Genomic DNA, 22,425 nt, shown 5'->3' on the forward strand with positions numbered 1-22,425 from the left:
CTTCTCTTGAAGGAATCAGAATTTTCAAGCAATGTTGGCTCATTGCACTTTAATTTGTGTAATTTTTATATTAATTTATTTCATTTCAGGCTGGCAGCAGGATTTGGGTTTCCCCTGGTTTTTCTGGAGTGTGCACGGGGTGAGATTTATGACTCTCCAAAGATTCTTCCTAAAATATTTACAGAGGGAGCTCAGAGTGGGGATGTTTGGCTCAGCCGTGGCTGTCAGGCCTCTGGGTGGCATGAGGGGAGAATATAAACAGAATATTTTTTTTTTCCATCCCAAAAAAAAAATCTTATAAACCTTTTATCTTTTTCCTTTTTTTTTTTTTTTTTTTTTTTTCCCCTCCCATTGTTCTCCATTTTTCAGTGTCAGGTTTGAAGCTATTTTGTAGCAAAAATGAAAATAAATTCTGGTTTTCTGGACAAAGTAGACTGGGATTGGTGGTGTTGATGGACAGAGATTATTCCCATTCCCTTTTTTCTTTTCATTTCCCATTCCCATTCCCACCCCATTCCCATTTCCATTCTCATTCCCTTTCCCTTTTTCCCTTTTCATTCCCATTCCCATTCTCTCTTTCCCTTTTCCTTTTCTTTTTTCTTTTCCTTTTTTTCCCTTCCCTTTCCCTTTCCCATTTCCTTTTCCTTTCACTTTCCCATTCCCTATTCTCTTTCTCTTTCCCTTTTCCCCTTTTCCTTTCCCATTCCCATTCCAATTCTTATTCCCATTCCCCTTCCCATTCCCATTCCCACCCCATTCCTATTCTCTTTCCCTTTCCCTTTTTTCCTTTTCCATTTTTTTCTTTTCCTTCCCTTTCCCTTTCCCATTCCCATTCTTTCCCTTTCCTTTTTTCCTTTTCCTTTTTTCTTTTCCTTTCCCTTTCTCTTTTCCTTTACTTTTTTTCCTTTTCCTTCCCATTCCCATTCCCATTCCCATTCTCTTTCCCTTTCCCTTTTTTCCTTTCCCATTCATTTCTTGATTTCCTCAGAATTTTCACATTTTTGAGCCAAGCTCTTTTCCCATGACCAAAGCTGATTATTTCTGTGTCCTTCCCCCCAAAAAACCCCCAAATCCCCTTTTCCTTGGCCACCCCCACTCCCATCACTCAACCAGAGGAAAAATCCTAAAAAATCAAAAAAATCCTTTTCATTCCCCCGAGGATGGAACAGATCACAGTCGAGTTCAGGTTTATTTATTAAAAAAAAAAAGAAACATCATTTTATTTTATTTTATTTATCCCCCCTCCCCTCAAAGTCCAGGATAAATGGTACAAATGTAATAAATGTAAACTGCACTTGGCACCGTGGGGGTCAATAAATAACATAAAAAAGGGAGCGAGCGCTTCGGGGTCTAAATAAATAACATTTATTTCTTTATTAAGTTACTCCAATAAATAGAATATCCAAAATACAGATGCATTGCATCCACTTCTGCAGCCAGGCCCGGGCCCAGTGAGTCTGAGGGGAGCAGGAAAATCCAGATGGAACAGGAATTTTTCCCCTTTTCCCCTTTATTTTTTTTTTCCTTTCCCCCCCATTTTTTTTCCTTTTTGCCCTTTTTTCCTTTTTCTCCTATTATTTCCTTTTCCCCTTTTCCTTTTATTTCCTTTTTTCCCTTATGATTTTTTCTCCTTCCCCCCTTTTTTCCTTTTTCCCTTTTTCCCCTTTTCATTTTATTTCCTTTTTCCCTTTCCCCCTTTTTTCCTTTATTATTTTCTTTTTCTCTTTTTCCCTCTTTCCCTTTTACCTGCTCTTCTTTCCCCCATTTCCACTTTTTCATTTTAATCCCTTTTTTCCCTTCCCCCCTTTTTTCCTTTCCCCTTTTTTTTCTCCTTTATCTTCCCCTATTTTTTTCTTTTTTCTCCCCCATTTTCTCCTTTCTCCTTTTTAATTTTTCTTTTTTTTTTCCCCCCCTCTTTTCCCTTCTTTTATTCCCTTTTCCCCTTTTCTCCCCCCTCCTTTTGGGCCACGCTTTGTTTAGCCCAGAATGAAAACACGTGGCAATCCCACTCCAAATTCACATCCAGCTGAGGCTCTCAATCCCACTAAAATACCATTTATCCTGATAAATTGGGAAAATCCACCCTCCCCAGCAGGATCCTGGAGCTGTTTAAACCCAAAACATTTTCTCTGTTTCACCAAGAGGAAACGACAACATTGAACCCAAATCCCCCCCATGGATCCCAAATTGGGAGCAGCCAATGGGATCCTGAGGGATTTGTGGGTTCATTCCCCAAATCTTGATGAAAAACCCACTGGAAATCCCAAAACTCACCAGGGCAGAGCTGGTGAGTTTTTAATTTTTTAATTTCTTTTTTTGTCACAACCACCAGGATCATTTTAAACATCTCCTCATGTTCCCAAACCTCCTGCTGTTCCAAGCCTCAGACAAGCAAAAACCCAACCCCAAAAAAATCCCCTCAACAGCTGTTGCACACTGGTTATTATTAATATTATTATTAATATTATCATTAATATTAATTGTAACCAGCACAGATGCTGAGAAGGAGCCAGATGAGATTCTGCTGTGGAATTGAGGAGGGAATTTTCCACTTTTTTTTTTTTTTTCACATTGTAGACATTCTTCTGGACAGCTCCAGCTCCTATTACAGCAGAGGGGGCTGGAGAAATGGAAAACATTAGGGAAACCTCAGCCTTTGGATTGGAACCACATTTCCAGGGCTGGGTGGCACCAGGATGGCACTGGAGGAGCCCCATGAGGAGGAGGAGGAGCCCTGGAGAAGATTCTGGAAGCAGAATCCAAATTTTTTGGCCATGGTGTCCCAGCTCACCCCATCAGGGAGTTTTTGTGGCTGCAATTCCCAGCTGTTCCCAAAAACAAAAAAAACCCAGCAGAGTGAGCAGATGGGGAACATCCCCTTTGCTGGGCTGGAGCTGCACTGCCAGCAGGGGGAAATTTAAATTAAAAAAAAAAAAAAAAAGCCAAAAGTGATGGATTGGAGCTATTCCTGCTGGTTTTAATGCACTGAGTCAGGTTTTAATCCCAGTTTGGGGCTCCAAATTTAAAAATTTAAATTAAAAAAATCCCAGCTATTCCTGGAGCTATTCCTGCTGGTTTTAATGCACTGAGTCAGGTTTTAATCCCAGTTTGGGGCTCCAAATTTAAAAATTTAAATTAAAAAAAACCCCAGCTATTCCTGGAGCTATTCCTGCTGGTTTTAATGCACTGAGTCAGGTTTTAATCCCAGTTTGGGGCTCCAAGCTGGATTTGCACTGGGATTGGGGGTTCAGCAGATGTCCCAGCCCTGCTGCTCCAGGAGGGTCCCTTGGGTCTGGTGCCACCCTAAACCCCTGGATCCTGCCAAAAAACCATCCCAGAGCAGGCACAGCCTCTCCCTGTGAGCAGAGGCAGCTCCTGCTCCCACAGCACCTCCCCTGCCCTGCTGCCATTTCTGTGCTTTTACTGCAACAAAACTAATTTTAGTTTTATAGCAGCGAGGCCTGGAAAGCACCCAAGCCCTTGAGAGGACAGTTATTATTGTTATTATCATTATTATTATTAGATTTGGGTGCTCTTTTTTTTTTTTTTTTAGCTCAACTCGAGTGAGTCTCTAACCCACCACGAGCTCCTGTTGTCCATCTGCCATTCCCACCCTCCAGCTGATTTTTTGGGGCCACTTTTCCCATTTCCAGGCAAAAACCAGAGCTGCAAACTTGGCTGGGGGAGCTGCACCTGCAGCGTGGAGTTTTTCTATTTTCAGTTCTCATTTCCTGGGTGCAGCTTTCACACCCCCACACCCCTGGCTGGGAATTTCCCCCAAAATCCAGGGAAAACTCGTTGTTACAGAGTCCAGGCTGCCTTCCTGGGCTGCCAGCCCTGCTGAAGGATGGTGTTTATATTCCTCCACTACACCCTGGCTCCACTCAGCCAAGAGCTGAGTTTGGATAAAAAGGAAAAAAAATATTTAAATCCCCACCAGGCTGGCTCAGTGTGGAGGTTGGGAACGTGGCTGGTCCCAACTGCTGTGCCCATCCCATCCCATCCCAAACCCATCCTGCTCCCCAAATCCTGTGCTGGCATCACCACCCAGCCCTCCTCCTCCTCAGGATGAAGGCACAAGGGATTTTTTTTCCCCCTTTTCACCAAGGAGAGGAGCCAGGACATGGTGGGGGTGGCACAAAGAGTGTTTTCCCTCACGTTGGTTAATGCCCAGGACATGACACCAATATTCTCCTTCTGTTTATGATTTGCTTTCTCTGGGAAAGGAGCCAAGGGGAGAAAACCCATCAATCCCAGGCAACAAATCGAGCCTGCCCAGGGAACGTGAAATGTGCAGGCTCATTAATTTCCCCACAGAGTAAACAGCAGTGACAGTGCTGTAAATGTGAGCTGAGCACTGAGTCCCCTCTCCTGCAGGATTCCAGCCCCAAACAGGGGATGGGAGATCCTCCTGGCACTGGGATTTTTGGGAGACACCAAACCAGGGATGCTCCTGCCCGTGCCACCCACGCTGGTGGCCCTGGGGAGGTTGTGTCACCTCCCTGGTGGTGGCCCAGCTGCCCGTGGCAGGGGCAGGGGAGGTTAATCCAGTTATTTGAGATTATCCCGAGTTTTAAGAAGAAAAGCCCCAGGGCTGCAGGAGTGAGACGATGGCAAAAGGGGCACGAGCCAGAGGGAGTCAGAGCCACGCTCAGACTGCTGTGGGAGTTTCTGTGACCCCAAAAACTGGGATCAGCAGCTCATGGGGGTCATAAAACCCCAAAGAGAAGGACTCAGCTCCCACCCTGGGGCAGCACAGGGCACCTGACACACCCCAAACCTGTAATGCACCCCAAAACACACCCCAGGTGTGTAGGACATCCCAAAATACACCCTGAGTGTGCAGGACATCCCAAAAAACACCTGTAGTGTGTGCAGCACATCCCAAAACACATTTCAGGTGTGTAGGACACCCCAAAACACACCTGGAGTGTGTGCAGCACATCCCAAAACACACCTGGGTGTGTGCAGCACATCCCAAAACACATTTCAGATGTGCAGGACACCCCAAAATACACCCTGAGTGTGCAACACACCCTGTCCAGCACTGGACCTGCTCACAACACCCCCTGCCTGTGCCATACCCTGTGCCATACCCTGTGTCACACCCTGTGCCACACCCTGTGTCACACAGTGTCACACAGCGCCACACCCTGTGTCACACAGTGTCACACAGTGCCACACCCTGTGTCACACCCTGTGCCACACCCTGTCACACAGTGTCACACAGCGCCACACCCTGTGTCACACCCTGTGTCACACAGTGTCACACAGTGTCACACAGCGCCACACCTTGTGTCACACCCTGTGTCACACAGTGTCACACAGTGTCACACCCTGTGCCACACCCTGTGTCACACAGTGTCACACCCTGACACAGAACCCCTGACACCAGCAGGTCCCCACTGTCTGTAAGGGTCAGGTAGCCTGTGACAGGAATGACAGGAGTGACACAAGTGACACGTGTGACACGTGTGACAGGAATGACAGGAGTGACACACGGTGCACACCAAGACCCAGACACACCCAGCAGGTCCCACTGTGCCACCCGCAGAAGTGACAACACCCTCAACCACCCACCCCGGTGACACCAGCCTCTCTCAGCTCCCGTGGGGACGGTGACACCGTGTGAGAGTCACTCTGAAGTTTCTCTGATCTGCCTCACAGCCACCAGCAGAGCCTGGAGCTGGGACTGCAGCACTTGCCCTGCCCCGGTGGAAGCTCATGGGCTGTTTGTAGCTGTGCCTGGTGCTTGTCATGGTGCTGGTTGTCACACCCTGTGCCATGCCTGTGTCATGGGGCCACGATCTGCACACACAACAGTCCAAAAATCTCCCACCTTTTGGCCAGAGGCTTTGGAAAAGGAGTATAAAAGTGACTTTCTTAGAGGAGACTTGGAGATCACTTTCTCCCAAATGGGTTGAAGACGCATCTCATCGGACGACCACCAGGATGTGAGGATCCCATCCTTCCCTCTGGCACTCAACAAACAGCATCACAGCTCTCTGCTACACCAACCTGACCCTCTTCCCTTTCACCTCTCACACCTGCTCTCCAAAACCAACCACCACGACTCTGGGGCTGAGGCAGATGGTGCCAAAACCAACTACCACGACTCCTCTGGGGCTGGGGCGGATCACACCAAAACCAACCACCACGACTCCTCTGGGGCTGGGGTGGATGGTGCCAAAACCAGCCACGATTCCTCCAGGACTGGGGCGGATGGTGCCAAAACCAACCACGACAACTCCTCCGGGGCCAGGGCAGATGGCACCAAAACCAACCACCATGACTCCAGGGCTGGGGCGGATGGCACCAAAACCAACCACCATGACTCCAGGGCTGGGGCGGATGGCACCAAAACCAACCACCACGACTCCAGGGATGGGGCAGATGGCACCAAAAGCAACCACAATTCTGCCAGTGCCGGGGCGGATGGCACCAAAACCAACCACCATGACTCCTCCGGCGCCAGAGCTGGGGTGGATGGCACCAAAACCAACCACGACTCTGCCGATGCCGGGGCCAATGGCACCAAAACCAACCACCATGACTCCACTGGCGCCGGGGTGGATGGCACCAAAACCAACCACGACTCTGCCGATGCCGGGGCAGATGGCGCCGCGCCGCTCACACGCAGCCGCACTCCTTGGCCGACAGCTGGCTGACGGTGTGGTAGCGGTTGTAGGCGTCCAGGAAGGACACGTCGTCGTCGTAGGCCAGCGGGCGGCAGCAGGGCCGCGCCCTCACCTTGTCCCCGCGGATCCTCCTGCGGCTCCTCATGCTGCGCAGCGCCAGGTCGTAGCCGCGCGCCGCCGCCTCGCAGGAGCCGCTGCAGTAGCGGAACAGCACCGTCTCCTCGGACTCGTAGCCCAGCCCCAGCTCGCTGACGCTGACCTGCAGCTGGCGCAGCTGGCAGGGCTTGTGGCGGCCGCGGGCGCGTTTGCTGCGCGGGGACGGCGGCGGCGGGCGGCTCATGGCGCGGCGGTAACGCGCCAGCAGCGCCGACAGCAGCTGGCGCAGCTCCCCCTCCGTGTAGCTCTCCAGCAAGGCGCTGTCTGCAAGAGGAGGGGGCGTGGGGGGGTTAGGGGGGGTTGAGGTGGGGGGTTGGTGGTGGGGGAGGTGGGGATTGGGCGGGGTGGGGGTGATTTGGTGGGGGATGTAGCTCAGGGTGGAGATTCCCTGGAGTGGGGACACTTGCCAGGATGGAGATTTCTTGGGGTGAATGGATAACCTCAGGGTGGAGATTCCTTGGGGTGCATGGATATTCCCCAATCCCCCAGGATGGAGATTCCTTGGGATGGGTGGATAACCTCAGGGTGGAGATTCCCTGGAGTGGGGAATGTCCCTCAGGGTGGAGATTCCCTGGAGTGGGGAATGTCCCTCAGGGTGGAGATTCCCTGGAGTGGGGACACTTCCCAGGATGGAGATTTCTTGGGGTGAGTGGATAACCTCAGGGTGGAGATTCCCTGGAATGGGAACACTTCCCAGGATGGAGATTTCTTGGGGTGGGTGGATAACCTCAGGGTGGAGATTCCCTGGAGTGGGGACACTTCCCAGGATGGAGATTTCTTGGGGTGAGTGGATATCCCCCAGCCCCTCAGGGTGGAGATTCCCTGGAATGGGGACACTTCCCAGGATGGAGATGTCTTGGGGTGAGTGGATATCCCCCAGCCCCTCAGGGTGGAGATTCCCTGGAGTGGGGACACTTCCCAGGATGGAGATTTCTTGGGGTGATTGGATATCCCCCAGCCCCTCAGGGTGGAGATTCCCTGGAGTGGGGACACTTCCCAGGATGGAGATTCCTTGGGGTGAATGGGTAACCTCAGGGTGGAGATTCCCTGGGATCCAATCCTTCAGGATGGAGGTTCCCTGGGATGAGATCCCCAGGATGGAGATTCCTTGGGATAGGTGGATAACCTTAAGGATGCAGATTCCCTGGATTGGGGAATGTCCTCCAAGAAGGAGGTTCCTTAGGGTGGGCAAACATTCTCCAGGATGGAGATTCCCTGGACTGGGGAACATTCCTCAGGGTGGAGATTCCTTGGGATGGGTTGATAACCTCAGTATGGAAATTCCCTGAGGTGGGAGAACATCCCCCAGAATGAAAATTCCCTGGAGTGGCTGAACATCCCGTGGGGCAGGTGGATTTGGGGAGAAGCACCAATAAATTCCATAATTTACGCTCCATAATTTATGTTATTTCAGTGTTTCACTGTGGTCTGGACCCTGGGGCCAGCAGCCAGCACACAAACTGTGCCAGCCACTCTGGCAACACCCCCATCCCTTTGTCCCAGCCCTCAATCCAGGGTTATTCCAGCTCAGCTCTGCAGGAGGCACAGGAAAGACAGAGGGAAGCACGATTTGACAGCTTGTCATCCATTTCACAAATTTCCACCCAAAAAAAGCAGTTCCTCTGGTTTGGGATCAAAACAAACACGTGGGGATTTCCAGCCCTGAGGGAGCACTGAGGGGTGAGAGGGGGAGCTGCTCCAGCTCCTGTTTGACATTTTCCATTTGTAAAAAATAGCACAGAACTAAAAAAAAAAAATATCAAAAAGAGCTGTTTGAAGAGGGGGAAAAAAAAAATCAGCTTCTTTGCAACAAATGAGCTGTTTGAATTTCTGCTGTGCTCACACAGAAGTTTGGTGCCTCCTGCTCGCTCCCAGTTTTTGTTGAATTCATCCTAAAGGGGATGTTTGGGGTCAGGGGAAGGGCAGGGAGTGACCCCACGGGGATTTGGGGTGGGGGGATGAGGAAAAGGAGCTTACACTGGGCCAGCAGGGAGCTGTGGCGTGGCAGGGCCCGTGGGGATCTCCGAGGAGCTGCTGGCAGCCAGGAGGAGGAGGAGGAGGAGGAGGAGGAGGAGGAAGAAGAGGAGGAGGAGGAGGAATCCCGTGAGGAAGGCAAAGGGCTGAGCTCCCGGCGTCCGCTGAACATGTCTCTACAAACTAAAATGGATAACATGGAACTGAGGAGCATCGATGCAATGGCTGCAAACTTCCATACCTTCATCTTAGAGCAAGTCAGAACATTGAGACTCTGCAAAACAGCAAAACAAAGATCCTTAATGTGTGCCCCAAAAACCCCCAAAAAACCACAAAACCACCAAAAAACCACAAAAAAACCCCCAAAAACCCAAAATCCCCTTCCCATGGGGCTCTGACAGGAGTGAGGGGGAAACTGAGGCACGAGGGGCAGCCCAGGGATGGGCTGGGGTGGGAGCCTGGCCATGGGAAAGGGGCTGGGGGCTGCTGGTGGCCATGGGGGGAGGGGGCAGTGATGGCATCAAAGTGGCACCAACAGGGACAAGGCAGCAGCAATGGGGACAAGGTGACACTGCTGGGGACAAGGTGGCAGCAATGGGGAGGAGGTGACACCAGTAGAGAGAAGGTGGCACCAACAGGGACAAGGTGACAGCAGTGGGGACAAGGTAACAGCAGTGGGGATGAAATGACACCAATGGGGACAAGGTAACAGCAGTGGGGACAAGGTGGCACCAATGGGGACAAGGTGACACCAATGGGGACAAGGTGACACCAATGGGAACAAGGTGACACCAATTGGGACAAGGTGACATTAATGAGGACAAGGTGACACTAATGGGGACAAGGTGACACAAATGGGGATGAGGTGACATGAATGGGGATGAAATGACACCAATGGGAACAAGGTGACACCAATTGGGACAAGGTGACATTAATGGGGACAAGGTGACACTAATGGGGACAAGGTGACAAAAAGGAGAAAATTTAAAAAAAAAAACCAAAACAAACAATCCCAGTTTTGTGATGTCTACTGGACTGAATTTACTGGGGGGAAAAATGATTATTTGAAACTGGAATTTGACAGTTTTTCTTTTATTTTCATTGTGCCCACTCCCTCGTCACCACCTCCCTGGGTTTATGGGATGCAGAGAATTCCCTGATCCACAGGAATGGGACACCCTGGGGGTTACAGGATCACTGTAGGACCCTGCCAGAGCCTAAATATTTTCAACGGGGCTGTAAACAATGCCAAGAGAGAAAAAGAATCGTTTGGCCTTATAAGGAGGGAGGAGGATGGAATCCCAGCAGGGCACTGGGACACGGGATGGGAGCTGGGAGAGGCTGCTGGGGGCACTGGGAGCACTGGGAGAGGCTGCTGGGGGCACTGGGAGCACTGGGAGAGGCTGCTGGGGGCACTGGGAGCACTGGGAGAGGCTGCTGGGGGCACTGGGAGCACTGGGAGCACTGGAGACGGGTGGGACCAGCCCCATCTGCTACTGGGTCTCAAGGGAGAGCCAAGCTCTTCATCCCACAGGAGAGGGATGGAGGAGGATGAGGATGATGAATTGAAGATGAAGGAGGATGGAGGAGGATGAGGATGATGGAGGGCAATGGAGGATGATGGAGGATGCTCTAGGATGGATTGAGGATGATGGAGAATGCTCTAGAATCGATGGAGGATGGAGGATGATGGAGGAGGATGAAGGAGGATGAAGGAGGATGAAGGGGGATGAAGGAGGATGAAGGAGGATGAAGGAGGATGAAGATGGATGGAGGATGATGGAGGACTATGGAGGATGCTCTAGGATGGACTGAGGATGGATTGAGGAGGATGAAGGAGTTCGGAGGATGCTCTAGGATGAATGGAGGATGCTAGAGTAGGATGGAGGACAATGGAGGATGGTGGAGGATGATGAAGGAGGATGGAGGATGATGGAGATGGATGGATTGAGGATGAAGGAGGAGGATGGAGGATGATGAAGGAAGATGGAGGATGCTCTAGGATGGTGGAGGATGATGGAGAAGGATGGACTGAGGATGAAGGAGAATGGATTGAGGATGATGGAGAAGGATGGATTGAGGATGAAGGAGAATGGATTGAGGATGAAGGAGGAGGATGGAGGATGATGAAGGAGGATGGAGGATGCCAGGTGTGTTCACATCCACACTCATCATCCTCACACAACACGGTGGGAATGGTGATGGGGCGAGGAGGAATGGGGCACTGGGATGGAATTCCTGGCTGGGAGGGAGGGGAGGGGCTGTGGCTGCCCCTGGACCCCTGGGAGCACCCAAGGATGGGGTTTGGAGCACCCTGGGACCGTGGGAGGTGTCCCTGCCCATGGCAAGGGTGGCACTGGATATTTAAGTTCCCAGTCTGGAATTCCATGATAATCAGGTGCCTTCAGTTCAGATTTCACCCTGGAAATGAGGGCAGGAGCAGGGAACAGCATCCTGTGCATCCACACCCTCCAACAAGGCAGGACCAAGAAAATCCCAAATTTTATTTTCGTGGAAATGAAAGATTAGTGAAGAACCAGCAGCCCCAGGGGAGGGTTTGGGAGTGGAAGAACACTTTGTTCTGCTCTCCAGGAGGACAAACAGCTTTTAACAGCTGATGTTGGGTATTTTGGGAGGTGAACAATCAGCAGTGGGACCACCCAAACCCCTGGGCTGAACCTGCATCCCCTGGGGGGCTCAGCCCCCTCTGTCCTGCTCTGGGGAGGAAAAGGCTGGGCTGGGGCTCTGCTCCATCCCACCACCTGAGAAAGGGCCTCTGGCTTCTTGCAGGCCCATAAAATTTTAGGAGAGCAGTTCCAGCCTCGCTGCACGTCCCATAAAAAAACCTCCCATTCCTGCAGCCAGAAATCCTGGCCCCCACCCACTCGCCTGTGACCTTTCAAAAGACTCAAATCCCGGCTCCAAAGTGCAAAACAATAACAACAAAGTTATTCCAGGCTTTGCTGTTGGTTTCTTTTGCTCTATAAAAGCTCCAGACCAGCCCAACCTGGCCTTGGACACTTCCAGGGATGTCGGTGTTTTTCCTGATAAATCAAAATCCAGCGACTCCAACCCCACAGATGTTTTTTTTGCCCACAAAAAAAAAAAAAAAAAAAAAAAAAAAAAAAAAAAAAAAAGCATTTGGGGTTCTCTGACATCCCTCACTTTTCACTTTCACTTTTTTCCTATCTCTCTTACTTTTCAATCCCACTCCCAGTTTTTCCAGCAGACTCTTGGGATTTGTCTCCAATATCCACCAACTCCTTAAAGCTCCAGGAGTCATGAGATGAGGCAGAATTTTTTTTTTTTTCCCTTAAATCCTCCTTGCTGAAAGAATCAAAAGAAGAAGATGCCAAAACTTCAGTGCTGATGCTTCAAAGCAGAGGACCCAAAAAGACATTATATTCTAAGTGTGCCATAAATTTTCCGTCGATTCATGTTTCCGGGCATTGATTCATTATTTTCCAGAGCCCAGCCTCAAGAATGGATGAAGCCACGGTGTGGCCGAAGGATTTTTGGCAACACAAAACACTTGGAAAGGCAGAGGAGGCCTTGACAGGACATCAGAGAGAGCTTCCACCTGCCACACGCTGTTTATTTGAGTGCCTTACATGGGAGCCAAGCTGCTTTGAAATCCCTGCTCATGACTCATCCCGCAGGAATTAAACAATTTCCATGGGCAGCAGCTCCAGGGCTGCTCCTCCAGCAGCAGCTCCTGCTCACAGGATGGGGCTGGGTTATCCTGGAGAGGATGGGGGTGGTGGAGAGACAGACTGGTCCCAAAACTGCCTCAGATCTTCTCCAGAATTGCCTCAGATCTTTTCCAAAACTGCCTCAGATCTTCTCCAAAACTCTCTCAGACTTTGCCAAAACTGCCTCAGATCTTCTCCAAAACTCTCTCAGATCTTCTCCAAAACTCTCTCAGATCTTCACCAAAACTGCCTCAAATCTTCGCCAAAACTGCCTCAGATCTTCTCCAAATTCTCTCCCAGATCTTCTCAAAAACTCTCTCAGAAAGGAGCACTGAGGAAGAAAATCCCAAATTGTGCCGGGGCCAAGGGGCACCTTGAGCCACCCCTGCTCCCGAGCACGGCCAGAACCCAAATCCCGGGGATGAAATCCCATCACCAGACACCTCACGACCCTCCTGTCCCTCCCCACCCCCCGCAGCCCCACCCAGACCCATTTTGGGGCTGGATTTCCTCGCGGGACCCTCGGGGCAGGCACAGGGCGGTGCTGACCCTTCTCACCCTGCCCCGAGGGATAAATCCCGGGCCCGAGGGATAAATCCCGGCCCTGGGGGATAAATCCCGGCCCCGGGAAGCTGCGGCGGAGCCTTTGATTCCCTCCCCGGAGGTCTCGCTTGGGCTTTCATGTCATTAATTAACGGGAGGAATCCCGCTGCAAGCGGAGCCCAGCGCGGGGATTCCCGCCTCCTCCGCCCCTTGCTGGGACCAGTTTGGGACCAGTTCAGTCCCAGTTCATCTCTTCAAGGACAAACAATGATGCTGTTTGCCCTCCAGCCTCGGTTTCCCTCGGTTTTCCCCCGTCCGGGACACGCCGCAGGTTGGGGATGCAGCTGCAATGAAAATCAGCAGGAAATAAAAGCGTGGCTTGATGCAGCAGAGCTGCCTGCAGTGTCACCCAGGCCGGGGACACCTCGGGGACACCCGGGGGTGTCTGTGCAGAGCCTGGGGACACCCGGCCGGGATCTGCAGCACCCCCGACATCCCCAGCTCCGAAAAAACATCATTAACCCCGCACATTTCGGGGGGGATTATTCCCTTTCCAGCGAAAAAACTGGCAAAGCATTTATAACATTGAGGGGTGGGTATGGGCGGTGTGGTCTGAGCTTGTGGTGCCAGTTTGGGATCCAAATTTATGATCCCAGTTTATGATCCCAGTTTACACTCCCAGTTTGTGCTCCCAGTTTGCGATCCCAGTTTACGATCCCAGTTTGTGATCCCAGTTTATGATTCCAGTTTGTGGTCCCAGTTTATGATCCCAGTGTGTGCTCCCAGTTTATGATCCCAGGTTGTGCTCCCAGTTTGTGCTCCCAGTTTATGATCCCAGTTTACACTCCCAGTTTACACTCCCAGTTTGTACTCCCAGTTTGCGATCCCAGTTTACGCTCCCAGTTTACGCTCCCAGTTTACGATCCCAGTTTGTGCTCCCAGTTTACGCTCCCAGTTTACGATCCCAGTTTGTGCTCCCAGTTTATGATCCCAGTTTACACTCCCAGTTTGTGCTCCCAGTTTGTGCTCCCAGTTTGCGATCCCAGTTTACGCTCCCAGTTTACAATCCCAGTTTGTGCTCCCAGTTTGCGATCCCAGTTCGCGGTGCCAGCCCAGTGTCCCCACCGAGCCGGGCAAGGTGTGACAGCCCCGCCAAGGTCACCACGGCTGCAGCAACCCGAAAACCTCCCTAAGCCGATTCCGTCAGAGCTAAGCAGCAGCGAGAGCCGCCCTTCACGGGAAGAGGTGAGTAATTAGAGATTAATTAGCCGTGAAATCTCTCAGGGCATTGCCAGGGCCGCGGCGGGAGCGGAGCGTGGCTCAGGTGAGGTAACACCGAAACGGGGATGTCTGCGGAGAAACTCCCTGCAGACAGATCGCAGAGAAAATCAAATTACATCGCTTGAAATCCCACCAAACCCGGGATGGTTTCTGTGGCCACGGAGGAAATCGGGGATGACAGCAGCCAAGGACCCCCCAGCGCTGCCAGGCGCCTTTGGGTGCTGCTCTGCCAAACTCCTGCACGCCTGGTGCTGCTTTTCCAGCCCAAATTTCCCCTCTCATGACAAATCCTGGGCTCTGAATGTCAATTATTTCTGGATCCGGAGCGACGTTCCCGCCCTCCCCGGAATTAATAAACCTCCCGATGCCAAAAAGGGGCGGTTTGTCAGAGGAAACTAATTACTGTGGCTTGTTTGAACAATCCCAGTGCCTCGGGAAAGAGGGTTAAAAGCTTAAATTTTGGCAGCGAGACGGAGCCCAGGCCCCAGATGTGCTTTGCTCTGGGCCCGTTTCGACACCGCTGGTATCTGAGAGCTGCCACGGCTGCGCTGGGGGCAAAATCTCCTTTTTTTCCAAGAAAGGAAAAGCCCTCGGTGGGATCAAGGAGGGAGAAATACGCCAGAGGCAGGAGGGATGTCGCGACAGCGTCACCCCCCACAGCACAGCTTGGCCACCTTCCCCTTCCCTGTTTTGTGGGATTTCCTCCATTATGGATTCTCCAAATGCCTCGAGGCTCAACTATGCCTCAGTTTCCCCTTGGAAAAACACCCTGAGAGCACCTTGGAGGACTCCAGGTATTAATTCCTGATTTTCCAAGGTTCCAACTCTGCCTTTCCCACCTGTCTCAGGTGTGCTGTCGCCATCCCTCCAGCTCCCACCTGAATAATTCCCATTCTCACCCCTGGGCACGCACATCCCGCACTGACCCAGCACTCCTACAGGATTCAGAGTGGATGGGGCGAGCCGGGGAGGAGCGATGGGATGGAGGAGCCGCATCCCTGTGGGATGAGCACCCCCCGCATCCCTCCCTCAGCAGCGGCGATGCCGAGCTGGGAATTCCTCGGTTCTTCCCTCTCTCCTCCCCACCCATCCCGGATTCCCGGCTGCACAGAAGGAGCCGCCTCGTCCCGGCGCCCGCCGGGGATTAGGGCGCTTTGCTGAGGGCACCGAGGTTTGCAAATCCAATTTGCGCTAAACCCTCGCAGTGGGTTTTGGCCGGAGCACGGGCTGGGATCCCGTCAGGATTTACTGTCCGACTCCAGCGGCAACTCCAACACATTGAAGCACTTAGCGCTGCTGCAGAGAGCAGAGCAGGAATTCCGCCCGGGACAGAACAGCAGCGCGCTGGGAAGGGCGAGCTTAGCCAGAGGGGTTTCGGAACTGGGAGATGCTTGGGAGAAATGGGGCTGCAGGTGATGGGAGGAGCTGCAGGTGATGGGAGGAGCTGGAGCGGCTCCAAGGGGCAGCAGGTCAGCTCAGCCGGACTTTTGCCGTGGAGGTGGACACGTCCCTGAGCTCTCCTGTCACTGCTGGATCCCTCAGGGGTGAGAGATTTCCCACCGGGAAAAGCCACACGGTTTCCAAAAAAGCAAAGTTTTGCCTCTGCTCGCAGCCAGGACACTGGGGTGAGGGGGGAGCTGTGGTCATTCTGCCCTTCCCACCCTGCTGGCCTCTCCCATGGCTCCAGCTGGGGGTAAAAGATTGGGATCGCTTCTCCTGCTGCCACAAAAACACCGATTGCACTTGGAGCACAGCCACCCAAATCCTGCCCACACCCCTGCAGAGGAGCTGCCATCAGCAGCCAGGGGAGGGCAGGTGACACAGACAGGGACAACCTGTACCTTTGTGTGCCCATTTCCCACCTTTCCCAGCAACGAGAAATTCAGGAAAGTGCTGTTGGAAGAGAGTGGCGTGGCCAAAGAGCTCTGGTAAAATAAGGACTGGGGCATTTCTCTGTCACTGCCCGTGGGAATGGGGCTGGTCTGGGATGGAAAACACCAAACACGCTCAGATTCACTGCCCAGAGCAGCTGGGGCTGCCCCTGGATCCCTGGAAGTGTCCAAGGCCAGGTCAGAGCAATCCAGGTTGGAACCACTTGGGACAATGGCAACTGTCCCTGCCCAAGGTCCTTTCCAACCCAAACCATTCCATGAGCTGCTCCTGGAGACAGGATCCTTCCAGCCTCTCCTTTTCCCTCCCTAAATTTCTCTTGGGTACCAAACAGAGTTTTTTCCCCCAGTTCAGGGTGATGCTCTCAGTGCCCAGCCCAGCTCAGCAGAGCTTTGCTCCTCCCCAGCGCTGGCACCGTCCCTCCCAGACGGCTCTGAGGAGCTGCTAAGCCTCAAAAATGTGTTTTTAATAAGCCAACACCACTTAACAAAGACAGCAGCTGCCCCATTAAATCAGAGGCGAGCTCTTCCTCCGGGGAGGACGGGATGGGAGTTCCTGGCTGGGACTTTCAGTGGTGAAGGTCCCAAAACCCGAGATTTGGGCTGGGTTTGGTGTCCCCCAAAGGGGGCACAGCGTTGGGAAAGCAGCAGAGAGGGAAAAACACAGGAATAAAACAAAAAAAGCCACTCCAGTACCTTGATGGGAACATTCCATGCCTGTCCCTTTCAGCTCAGGGAACACAACCTGCAAGGATTCAGGATTTGGGTTTACAGACCCTGCAGGGCTGAGGGCTCTGCCCTGTGTCACCCTGCCATCGGCCACCAGATGCCATCAGCAAATCCCACAGCCCTGCTGGGAGTGACAACAGCAGCAATAAACACACCCCGAGCTCCCAGGCAGCTCCTTCAGCCAAAACCAACATTATTAAAGTCAAAAAGGCCCCACGAGCCACGGGGTTTGGTCAGTTCTGCATTGCTGCCTTCACCAGACACAGCAACGATGGAGCAAAGTCGGTTTTCCCACTGGGAAGGACCAGGGCTGGGTTTACAACTACGTCTAAACCAGGCCAGGATTTAATTGAGGGATTCTCCAAAGGCTGGAGCCACAAAACCAGGACCCTGCTGGTGAATGAGCTCCATCCTTGGAGAGCTCCGGATGGGACCCCTCACCCTGCCCGAGCACCACGGGACCCTGTGCTGCCAAAAAAAAAAAAAAAAAAAAAAAAAAGTTGCTGAAACAGAGAAAAATGCAACTCCTGCTTTGGATTATTGCAGCCTGGGAGCGATGCTGGAGGAGGAACTTCCCCTCCTGGGGGATCTCCTGCGGCGGGGCCACCGAGCCCTCGGCAGCCACCAGCCACACTGCGCTTGGAGCCAGTTCAAAGGGAACCTTTGCTGCGGGAAAACAAACGAAATGCGGTTCCACCCAAATGGAAACAGCCCAGAAAGAGGCGCTGATGCGATGGCATCGCCTGCGAGGGGCTGAAACGCTTCTTGGAGAACCAGGCGGTGGCAAAGAGATTGTTTCAGCTCAGCCCCGGGGTGATGAGCTACAAATGAGCCACCCCACTGTGCTGCTCTGGGGACAGCCAAGGTGACACCTGCTCTGGTCACGCCGTGGGCTGGGCTGTGTTTAGTGCTAGTGAGAGGAACCCCGAGCTCAAAAAGGGGATATTGGAAATCTTGCATCCATCCCTGCAGACCCCCAAAGGTGCGAATCACCCCCAAAGGTGCAACTCAACGCCAAAGGTGCAAATCAACCCCAAAGCGCATCCTGGACGCCCTGCACGGCCCCGGGGGATCCAGAGGGAGGTGGCCGAGCACGATGTGATTCATGGCAGTGTCATCCAGTGCCACCACAGCCGGGCCCGGCACCCTCCGCCCTTGGCACGGGTGCCTGCGTGTCCCCCCGGCTGTGCCACAGCAAATCGGGTCAGATAATTTTATTTCCATTTTCTTTTTCATGAGGTCTGGAAGGTTCTGAAGAGCCCGGAGGAGCCCGGTCCTGGTCCTGCTGTGAAGTCGCCGCAGCCACTCACGGGCCGCGGGCAGAGCGCGAGGGCGAGCTCGGCATTCCCGGGATGTGCCACACCTGCGGGCTGAGCCAGCCCTCCGACACCCAGCGCTGCTGAAAAATTCGGGATGCAGGAACAGGAAAGTCCAATCCTTCCCCCCTCCCCAGCCCCGGAGCTGCTGGGGATGGAGGCGCAGGACGAGCCCGGAGCCTGGCGGGGACACCGAGGGCGCTCACACCGGGAACTGCCACAGCACGGAGCAAATCCGAGGTGCAGCATCTGCAGCAGCCGCAGCGGGCAGATTTGGGTCGGAACCAAAGGGGAAAACGCAAACCCAAGCGCTCACACCTCCTAAAATTCGGCATAGAGACGCCCCTTCCCTGCTGGGTTTCTCCGCCTGGTGCCAGGCAGAGGCTCGGCTGCTTCTGCCACTAAAGCAGCACCCACGGCCACGAGAGGATGGATTTGGGATCCCCCGGGATCCGGGATCTCAGCACGCTGCCAGGGCTCACCGGCAGCAGCGCCTCTCCCGCTGGGATGAACCGTGCCCTTCACCCAGCGGCGAGCGCGGATCGGCTCCCGCAGCAAGGATGGGATTTAAACCAGTGCTGGCTACAAGCTACCATATATGTGCAATAAAGACACCCGAGGTCTGCCTTGTTTTGTTAAAGCTTTCGTAGAGACCGCGGCGAGAGGGGGAAATTCCCTCCCTCGGGGATGGGGCGAAATTCAGCCCCCAGCCCCGGCTGAGCTCTGGACATGGTCACCAGCGCGGCGCGGCCGGAGCTGGGGAAGGTGACGGGGCTGGAGATGCCGGCTGGAGATCCTTCCGTTCCTAAAACTAATATTTAGACAGGAGCCATCTCCTCCCCGCCCGGAGCCGTCCCGCGCCGTGTTTGTGTTCCTGCGTGGCGGGACGCGCTCCAAGAATGAAGCAAAGTCCTGCGGCGGCCGCACAGGCCCGGGGACGCTGCTGGGTCCCCTCGCTCCCCAAATCCCCAAAGACTCCGGTTCTGCCCCGTTCGGCGGTGGGGAATAAAGAGCGGCGGAGCCCCGGGGCTGAGAGGGGGCACGGCGCGGGGGGAGAGGATTTACCGGGAGCCGCCGGTGCTGCCCCCGGTGCGGGGCAGGAGCGTCCCGGGCCGGGCAGGTGCCGCCCGCGGCGCTTACCTGGACTCCGGGCCGGTGCCGGTGCCGGTGCGCATCGCTCAGCGGCGGCTCCGTGCCGGGCCCGGGGCACGCGTGGGGCCGAGGGTCGCCATGGGCGAGCGGCGCGGGGCTGGCGCGGGTCTGGCTCGGCTGGAGCGCGGCGGGGGGGCTCGGCCAGCGCCTCCTCCCGCGCCGGGGGGCGGGTTTGGAGCCGGCCGGTTCCCCCGCCCCGCTCGGTCCCGAGCCGGGCTGCGCTCCGGTGCCGCTGCCGGTGCCGCCGCTGCCGGTGCCCGTCTCGCCCCGGTGCCTCCCGGTGCCGCTGCTGCCCGCGCCCCGCAGCCAGGCGAGTCCGCGGCTCCCCCGGAGGAGGCACCGGCTGCTTTTCGCAGTGGAGCCGACGGGGCGGCCCGGCCCCGCCCCGGTCCCTCCCGGTGCCGCCCCGGTCCCTCCCGGTGCCGGTCCCGCCCCGCCCGTGCTCTGCCCCGAGCCCCGGTTGTGCCCACGGCATCGCCTCATTCCCCCGTTTGCCACCCGGTGCCCACTGCGGGCAAGGACCAGCCCGGGCCCGGTGCCCAAATCTCCCCTGGCAGCGGTACCCAACGCCCCCGGCCATGGGCGCATCCCTTCCGTGCTAATTGGGGCGTTTTTAAGCTGGGCAGGGCGCGCCGGGGCCGTCAGCAGCTTTCGGGTACAGTCACCTCTGCCTCTCCATCGGGGTTTTTACCCACGCGGGTTTGGCAGGGTGAGGACACCGGGAGCGCAGCTGGGTCACAATTTGGGACAGGGACAGGCTGAGATCGATGCCAGCCAGGACAGGCTGAGGGGTGCGTGGGAGAGTGATCTGGAGATGAGCAGTGGTTTTGTACTTTCTGCGTGAAAACCAAACGGCTTGATTGGATTCATGAAATCATTGAGTTGTTTAAGTTGGAAAAGCCCTCTCAGATCATCAGGTTCAGCCATTTCTCCACCCAAGGGCCTCTTCTGCACATCCTTTGCATCCCTCCGTGGTGACTCCACCTCTGCCCGGGGCTGGACAACCCTTCCAGTGAGGAAATGGCCTTTAAGGCCCCTTCCAGCCCAACCTTCCAAGTGAAACCATTCCAGCATTCCGTGAGAAGTGCTGAGGAGACGCAGGAGAGCAGGAGTTTCATCGAGCTGCTGATCCTGCAGCATCTCCCGTGGCCGTGCCACATCTCCCTCGGTTTGGGCTCCTCTCCAAGCAGAGCTTCCCCCTCTTGGAAATCAGGGTGTTGCTTTGCAATGTCAGTGCTGGAGATGCCGAAGAGACCCCCCAAAAAAACCGCAAATCCAGCTTTGAGAGGGGTGTAGGTGCCCCTCAGAACGAAGCCAGGCTGGGACAGACCCGGGGGACATTTCCAGCAGCTGCTGCTGGCACAGAGGGAGTCAATGGCTGTAGGAAACAGGGATCAGAGTTTAGAGAGGAGAGACTTAGCGCTCCCTAAATGACTGGCTCCTTCCTTCTCCCATCTCCCCGCTGTTTGTTTTTGCAAGTATTAATATGCTGGGACTGTTTCCTTTAGCACATGTCGGGGCTGGAGGGGTTCAGCGGGGGCTCTGGGATCCGGGTGACCTTGGCCCATCAGGACACCTTCCCAGGAAAGCTCCAGGAGCCTGACCCAGCCCTGGCAGGAGCCAAAACCCCCCTGGCCGGAGCTGCAGGGTGCTGCTGGTGGGGCGGGCAGCAGCGTTGGGTGCTGTTGCTCTTCTCTCTGGGTTCACCTGAACGTGTCTGGGACAGCGCTGCAGGACCCCCTCCTCCTCCACAACCCTCAGGAGGCAGCGCCTGTCCTGCCAAAAAAAACCCGGTAGCTGCTAAACAAACAATTTAATGCAAAGCAGCCTCGGTGGAGAAGGAGCGAACGTGCCCAAGGAAGCTTCGAAGCCATTACGGAGCCGCAGCAAAGGCGGAACAGCCTGGTACAATTTGCATCTTTTGTTTTAATTAACGTTTTGCTAATGACATGTGGAACACGGCTGGTGGTCGGCAGCTTCCATCCATCCCCTGGTGTTTGCTCAGAGCCCGGAATGTCAGCCTGCCTGATTGTCACCGTGGGATTGTCCTGGCTCAAATGATCCCCGTGGGATCGAATATTCCAAATATTCCATGATCACCCTGGGATGGGATCAGCACCGAAATCGTGACATCCAGAGTGTAACTGGGATCCCCTGTTTGGTTTGGCTGCCTCTCCTTGAGCAGCCAAACCTCCCTCGATCCACTTGGATTTAAGGTGTCTCCATGCTGAGCCTGGAGATTCCCCTTTGCTCTCCCTGTGTTTTCTGCCCAACACCGTGCAGTGACACTCAGACACATCCCATGCTGAAAAAAAACCCCCAAAAAACCAGATTCTTGCAGTGCTGGCACAGGTGGGACCCAGTGAAAGGGAGGTCAGACACGGGATGCAGAGGGGAGGTTGGGAACCACTGGAATGGAGGGAGAAATTGGAAACAGGAGGAAAATCCATGGTCTGGAATGTCACCCATGAAACCCACGAGGAACAAGTGTCCATAAACACCGAGGGGGGAAATCTAAGCAATTAAGTCATTTGAAATGTCAAATAGCCCATGGACCCCACATTTGGACATGACAGATGAACGAAAACATAGACATTAAAAATTCCTGAAAACTAACAAAGGAACTATGATTAATTTCCCTCTGTTCCAGGGCAATCGCATTATATACACACAAAGGAGTCATAAAAATTCCAGGATGACGGAACAAAATCCTTCCAGAGCTCCACAGATAAAATACAACCATACTGGATGGAGCTGGAATGGTCCAGGGAAGGAGGATCCCTTGGGATAAAAGACTTTTCCCAAAGGATGCAGCAACGAGGTGACACCTGCTGAAATTGAAAATGTGTCCCAGCTGGGCATGGGCACAAATTCTCCTTGGTGACAGCAGCAAAAAGCCACCAAGAGTGGGATGAGTTGGGCTTTGGGAAACCCTGAGGAATTTGGGATGTGGATCATCAGCAGTGGAACAAACAAGGACGGTGCAAGAAGGGGCAGGGAAAGGAAAAGGGTCAAAATCCTTCGGTGCCACGGCCAATTTCAAACCCCTGTTGAG

General features: G+C 54.0%; 1 protein-coding gene across 1 annotated transcript; it reads right to left on the reverse strand.

Annotated features, from left to right (window-relative positions):
* Nucleotides 1-6,627: 6,627 nt before the first annotated feature.
* Nucleotides 6,628-19,567, reverse strand: NRTN (neurturin). The gene is made up of 3 exons (XM_079328308.1): nucleotides 19,359-19,567; nucleotides 8,772-9,042; nucleotides 6,628-7,058 (listed from the first exon to the last, which is right to left on the reverse strand). The coding sequence occupies exons 2-3, from the start codon at nucleotides 9,013-9,015 to the stop codon at nucleotides 6,631-6,633; spliced, it is 672 nt and encodes a 223-aa protein (XP_079184434.1). The 5' UTR covers nucleotides 9,016-9,042; nucleotides 19,359-19,567; the 3' UTR covers nucleotides 6,628-6,630.
* Nucleotides 19,568-22,425: the final 2,858 nt, after the last annotated feature.

This window comes from Erithacus rubecula (assembly GCF_903797595.1).
Source record: "Erithacus rubecula genome assembly, chromosome: 28".
Taxonomy (NCBI): Eukaryota; Metazoa; Chordata; class Aves; order Passeriformes; family Muscicapidae; genus Erithacus; species Erithacus rubecula.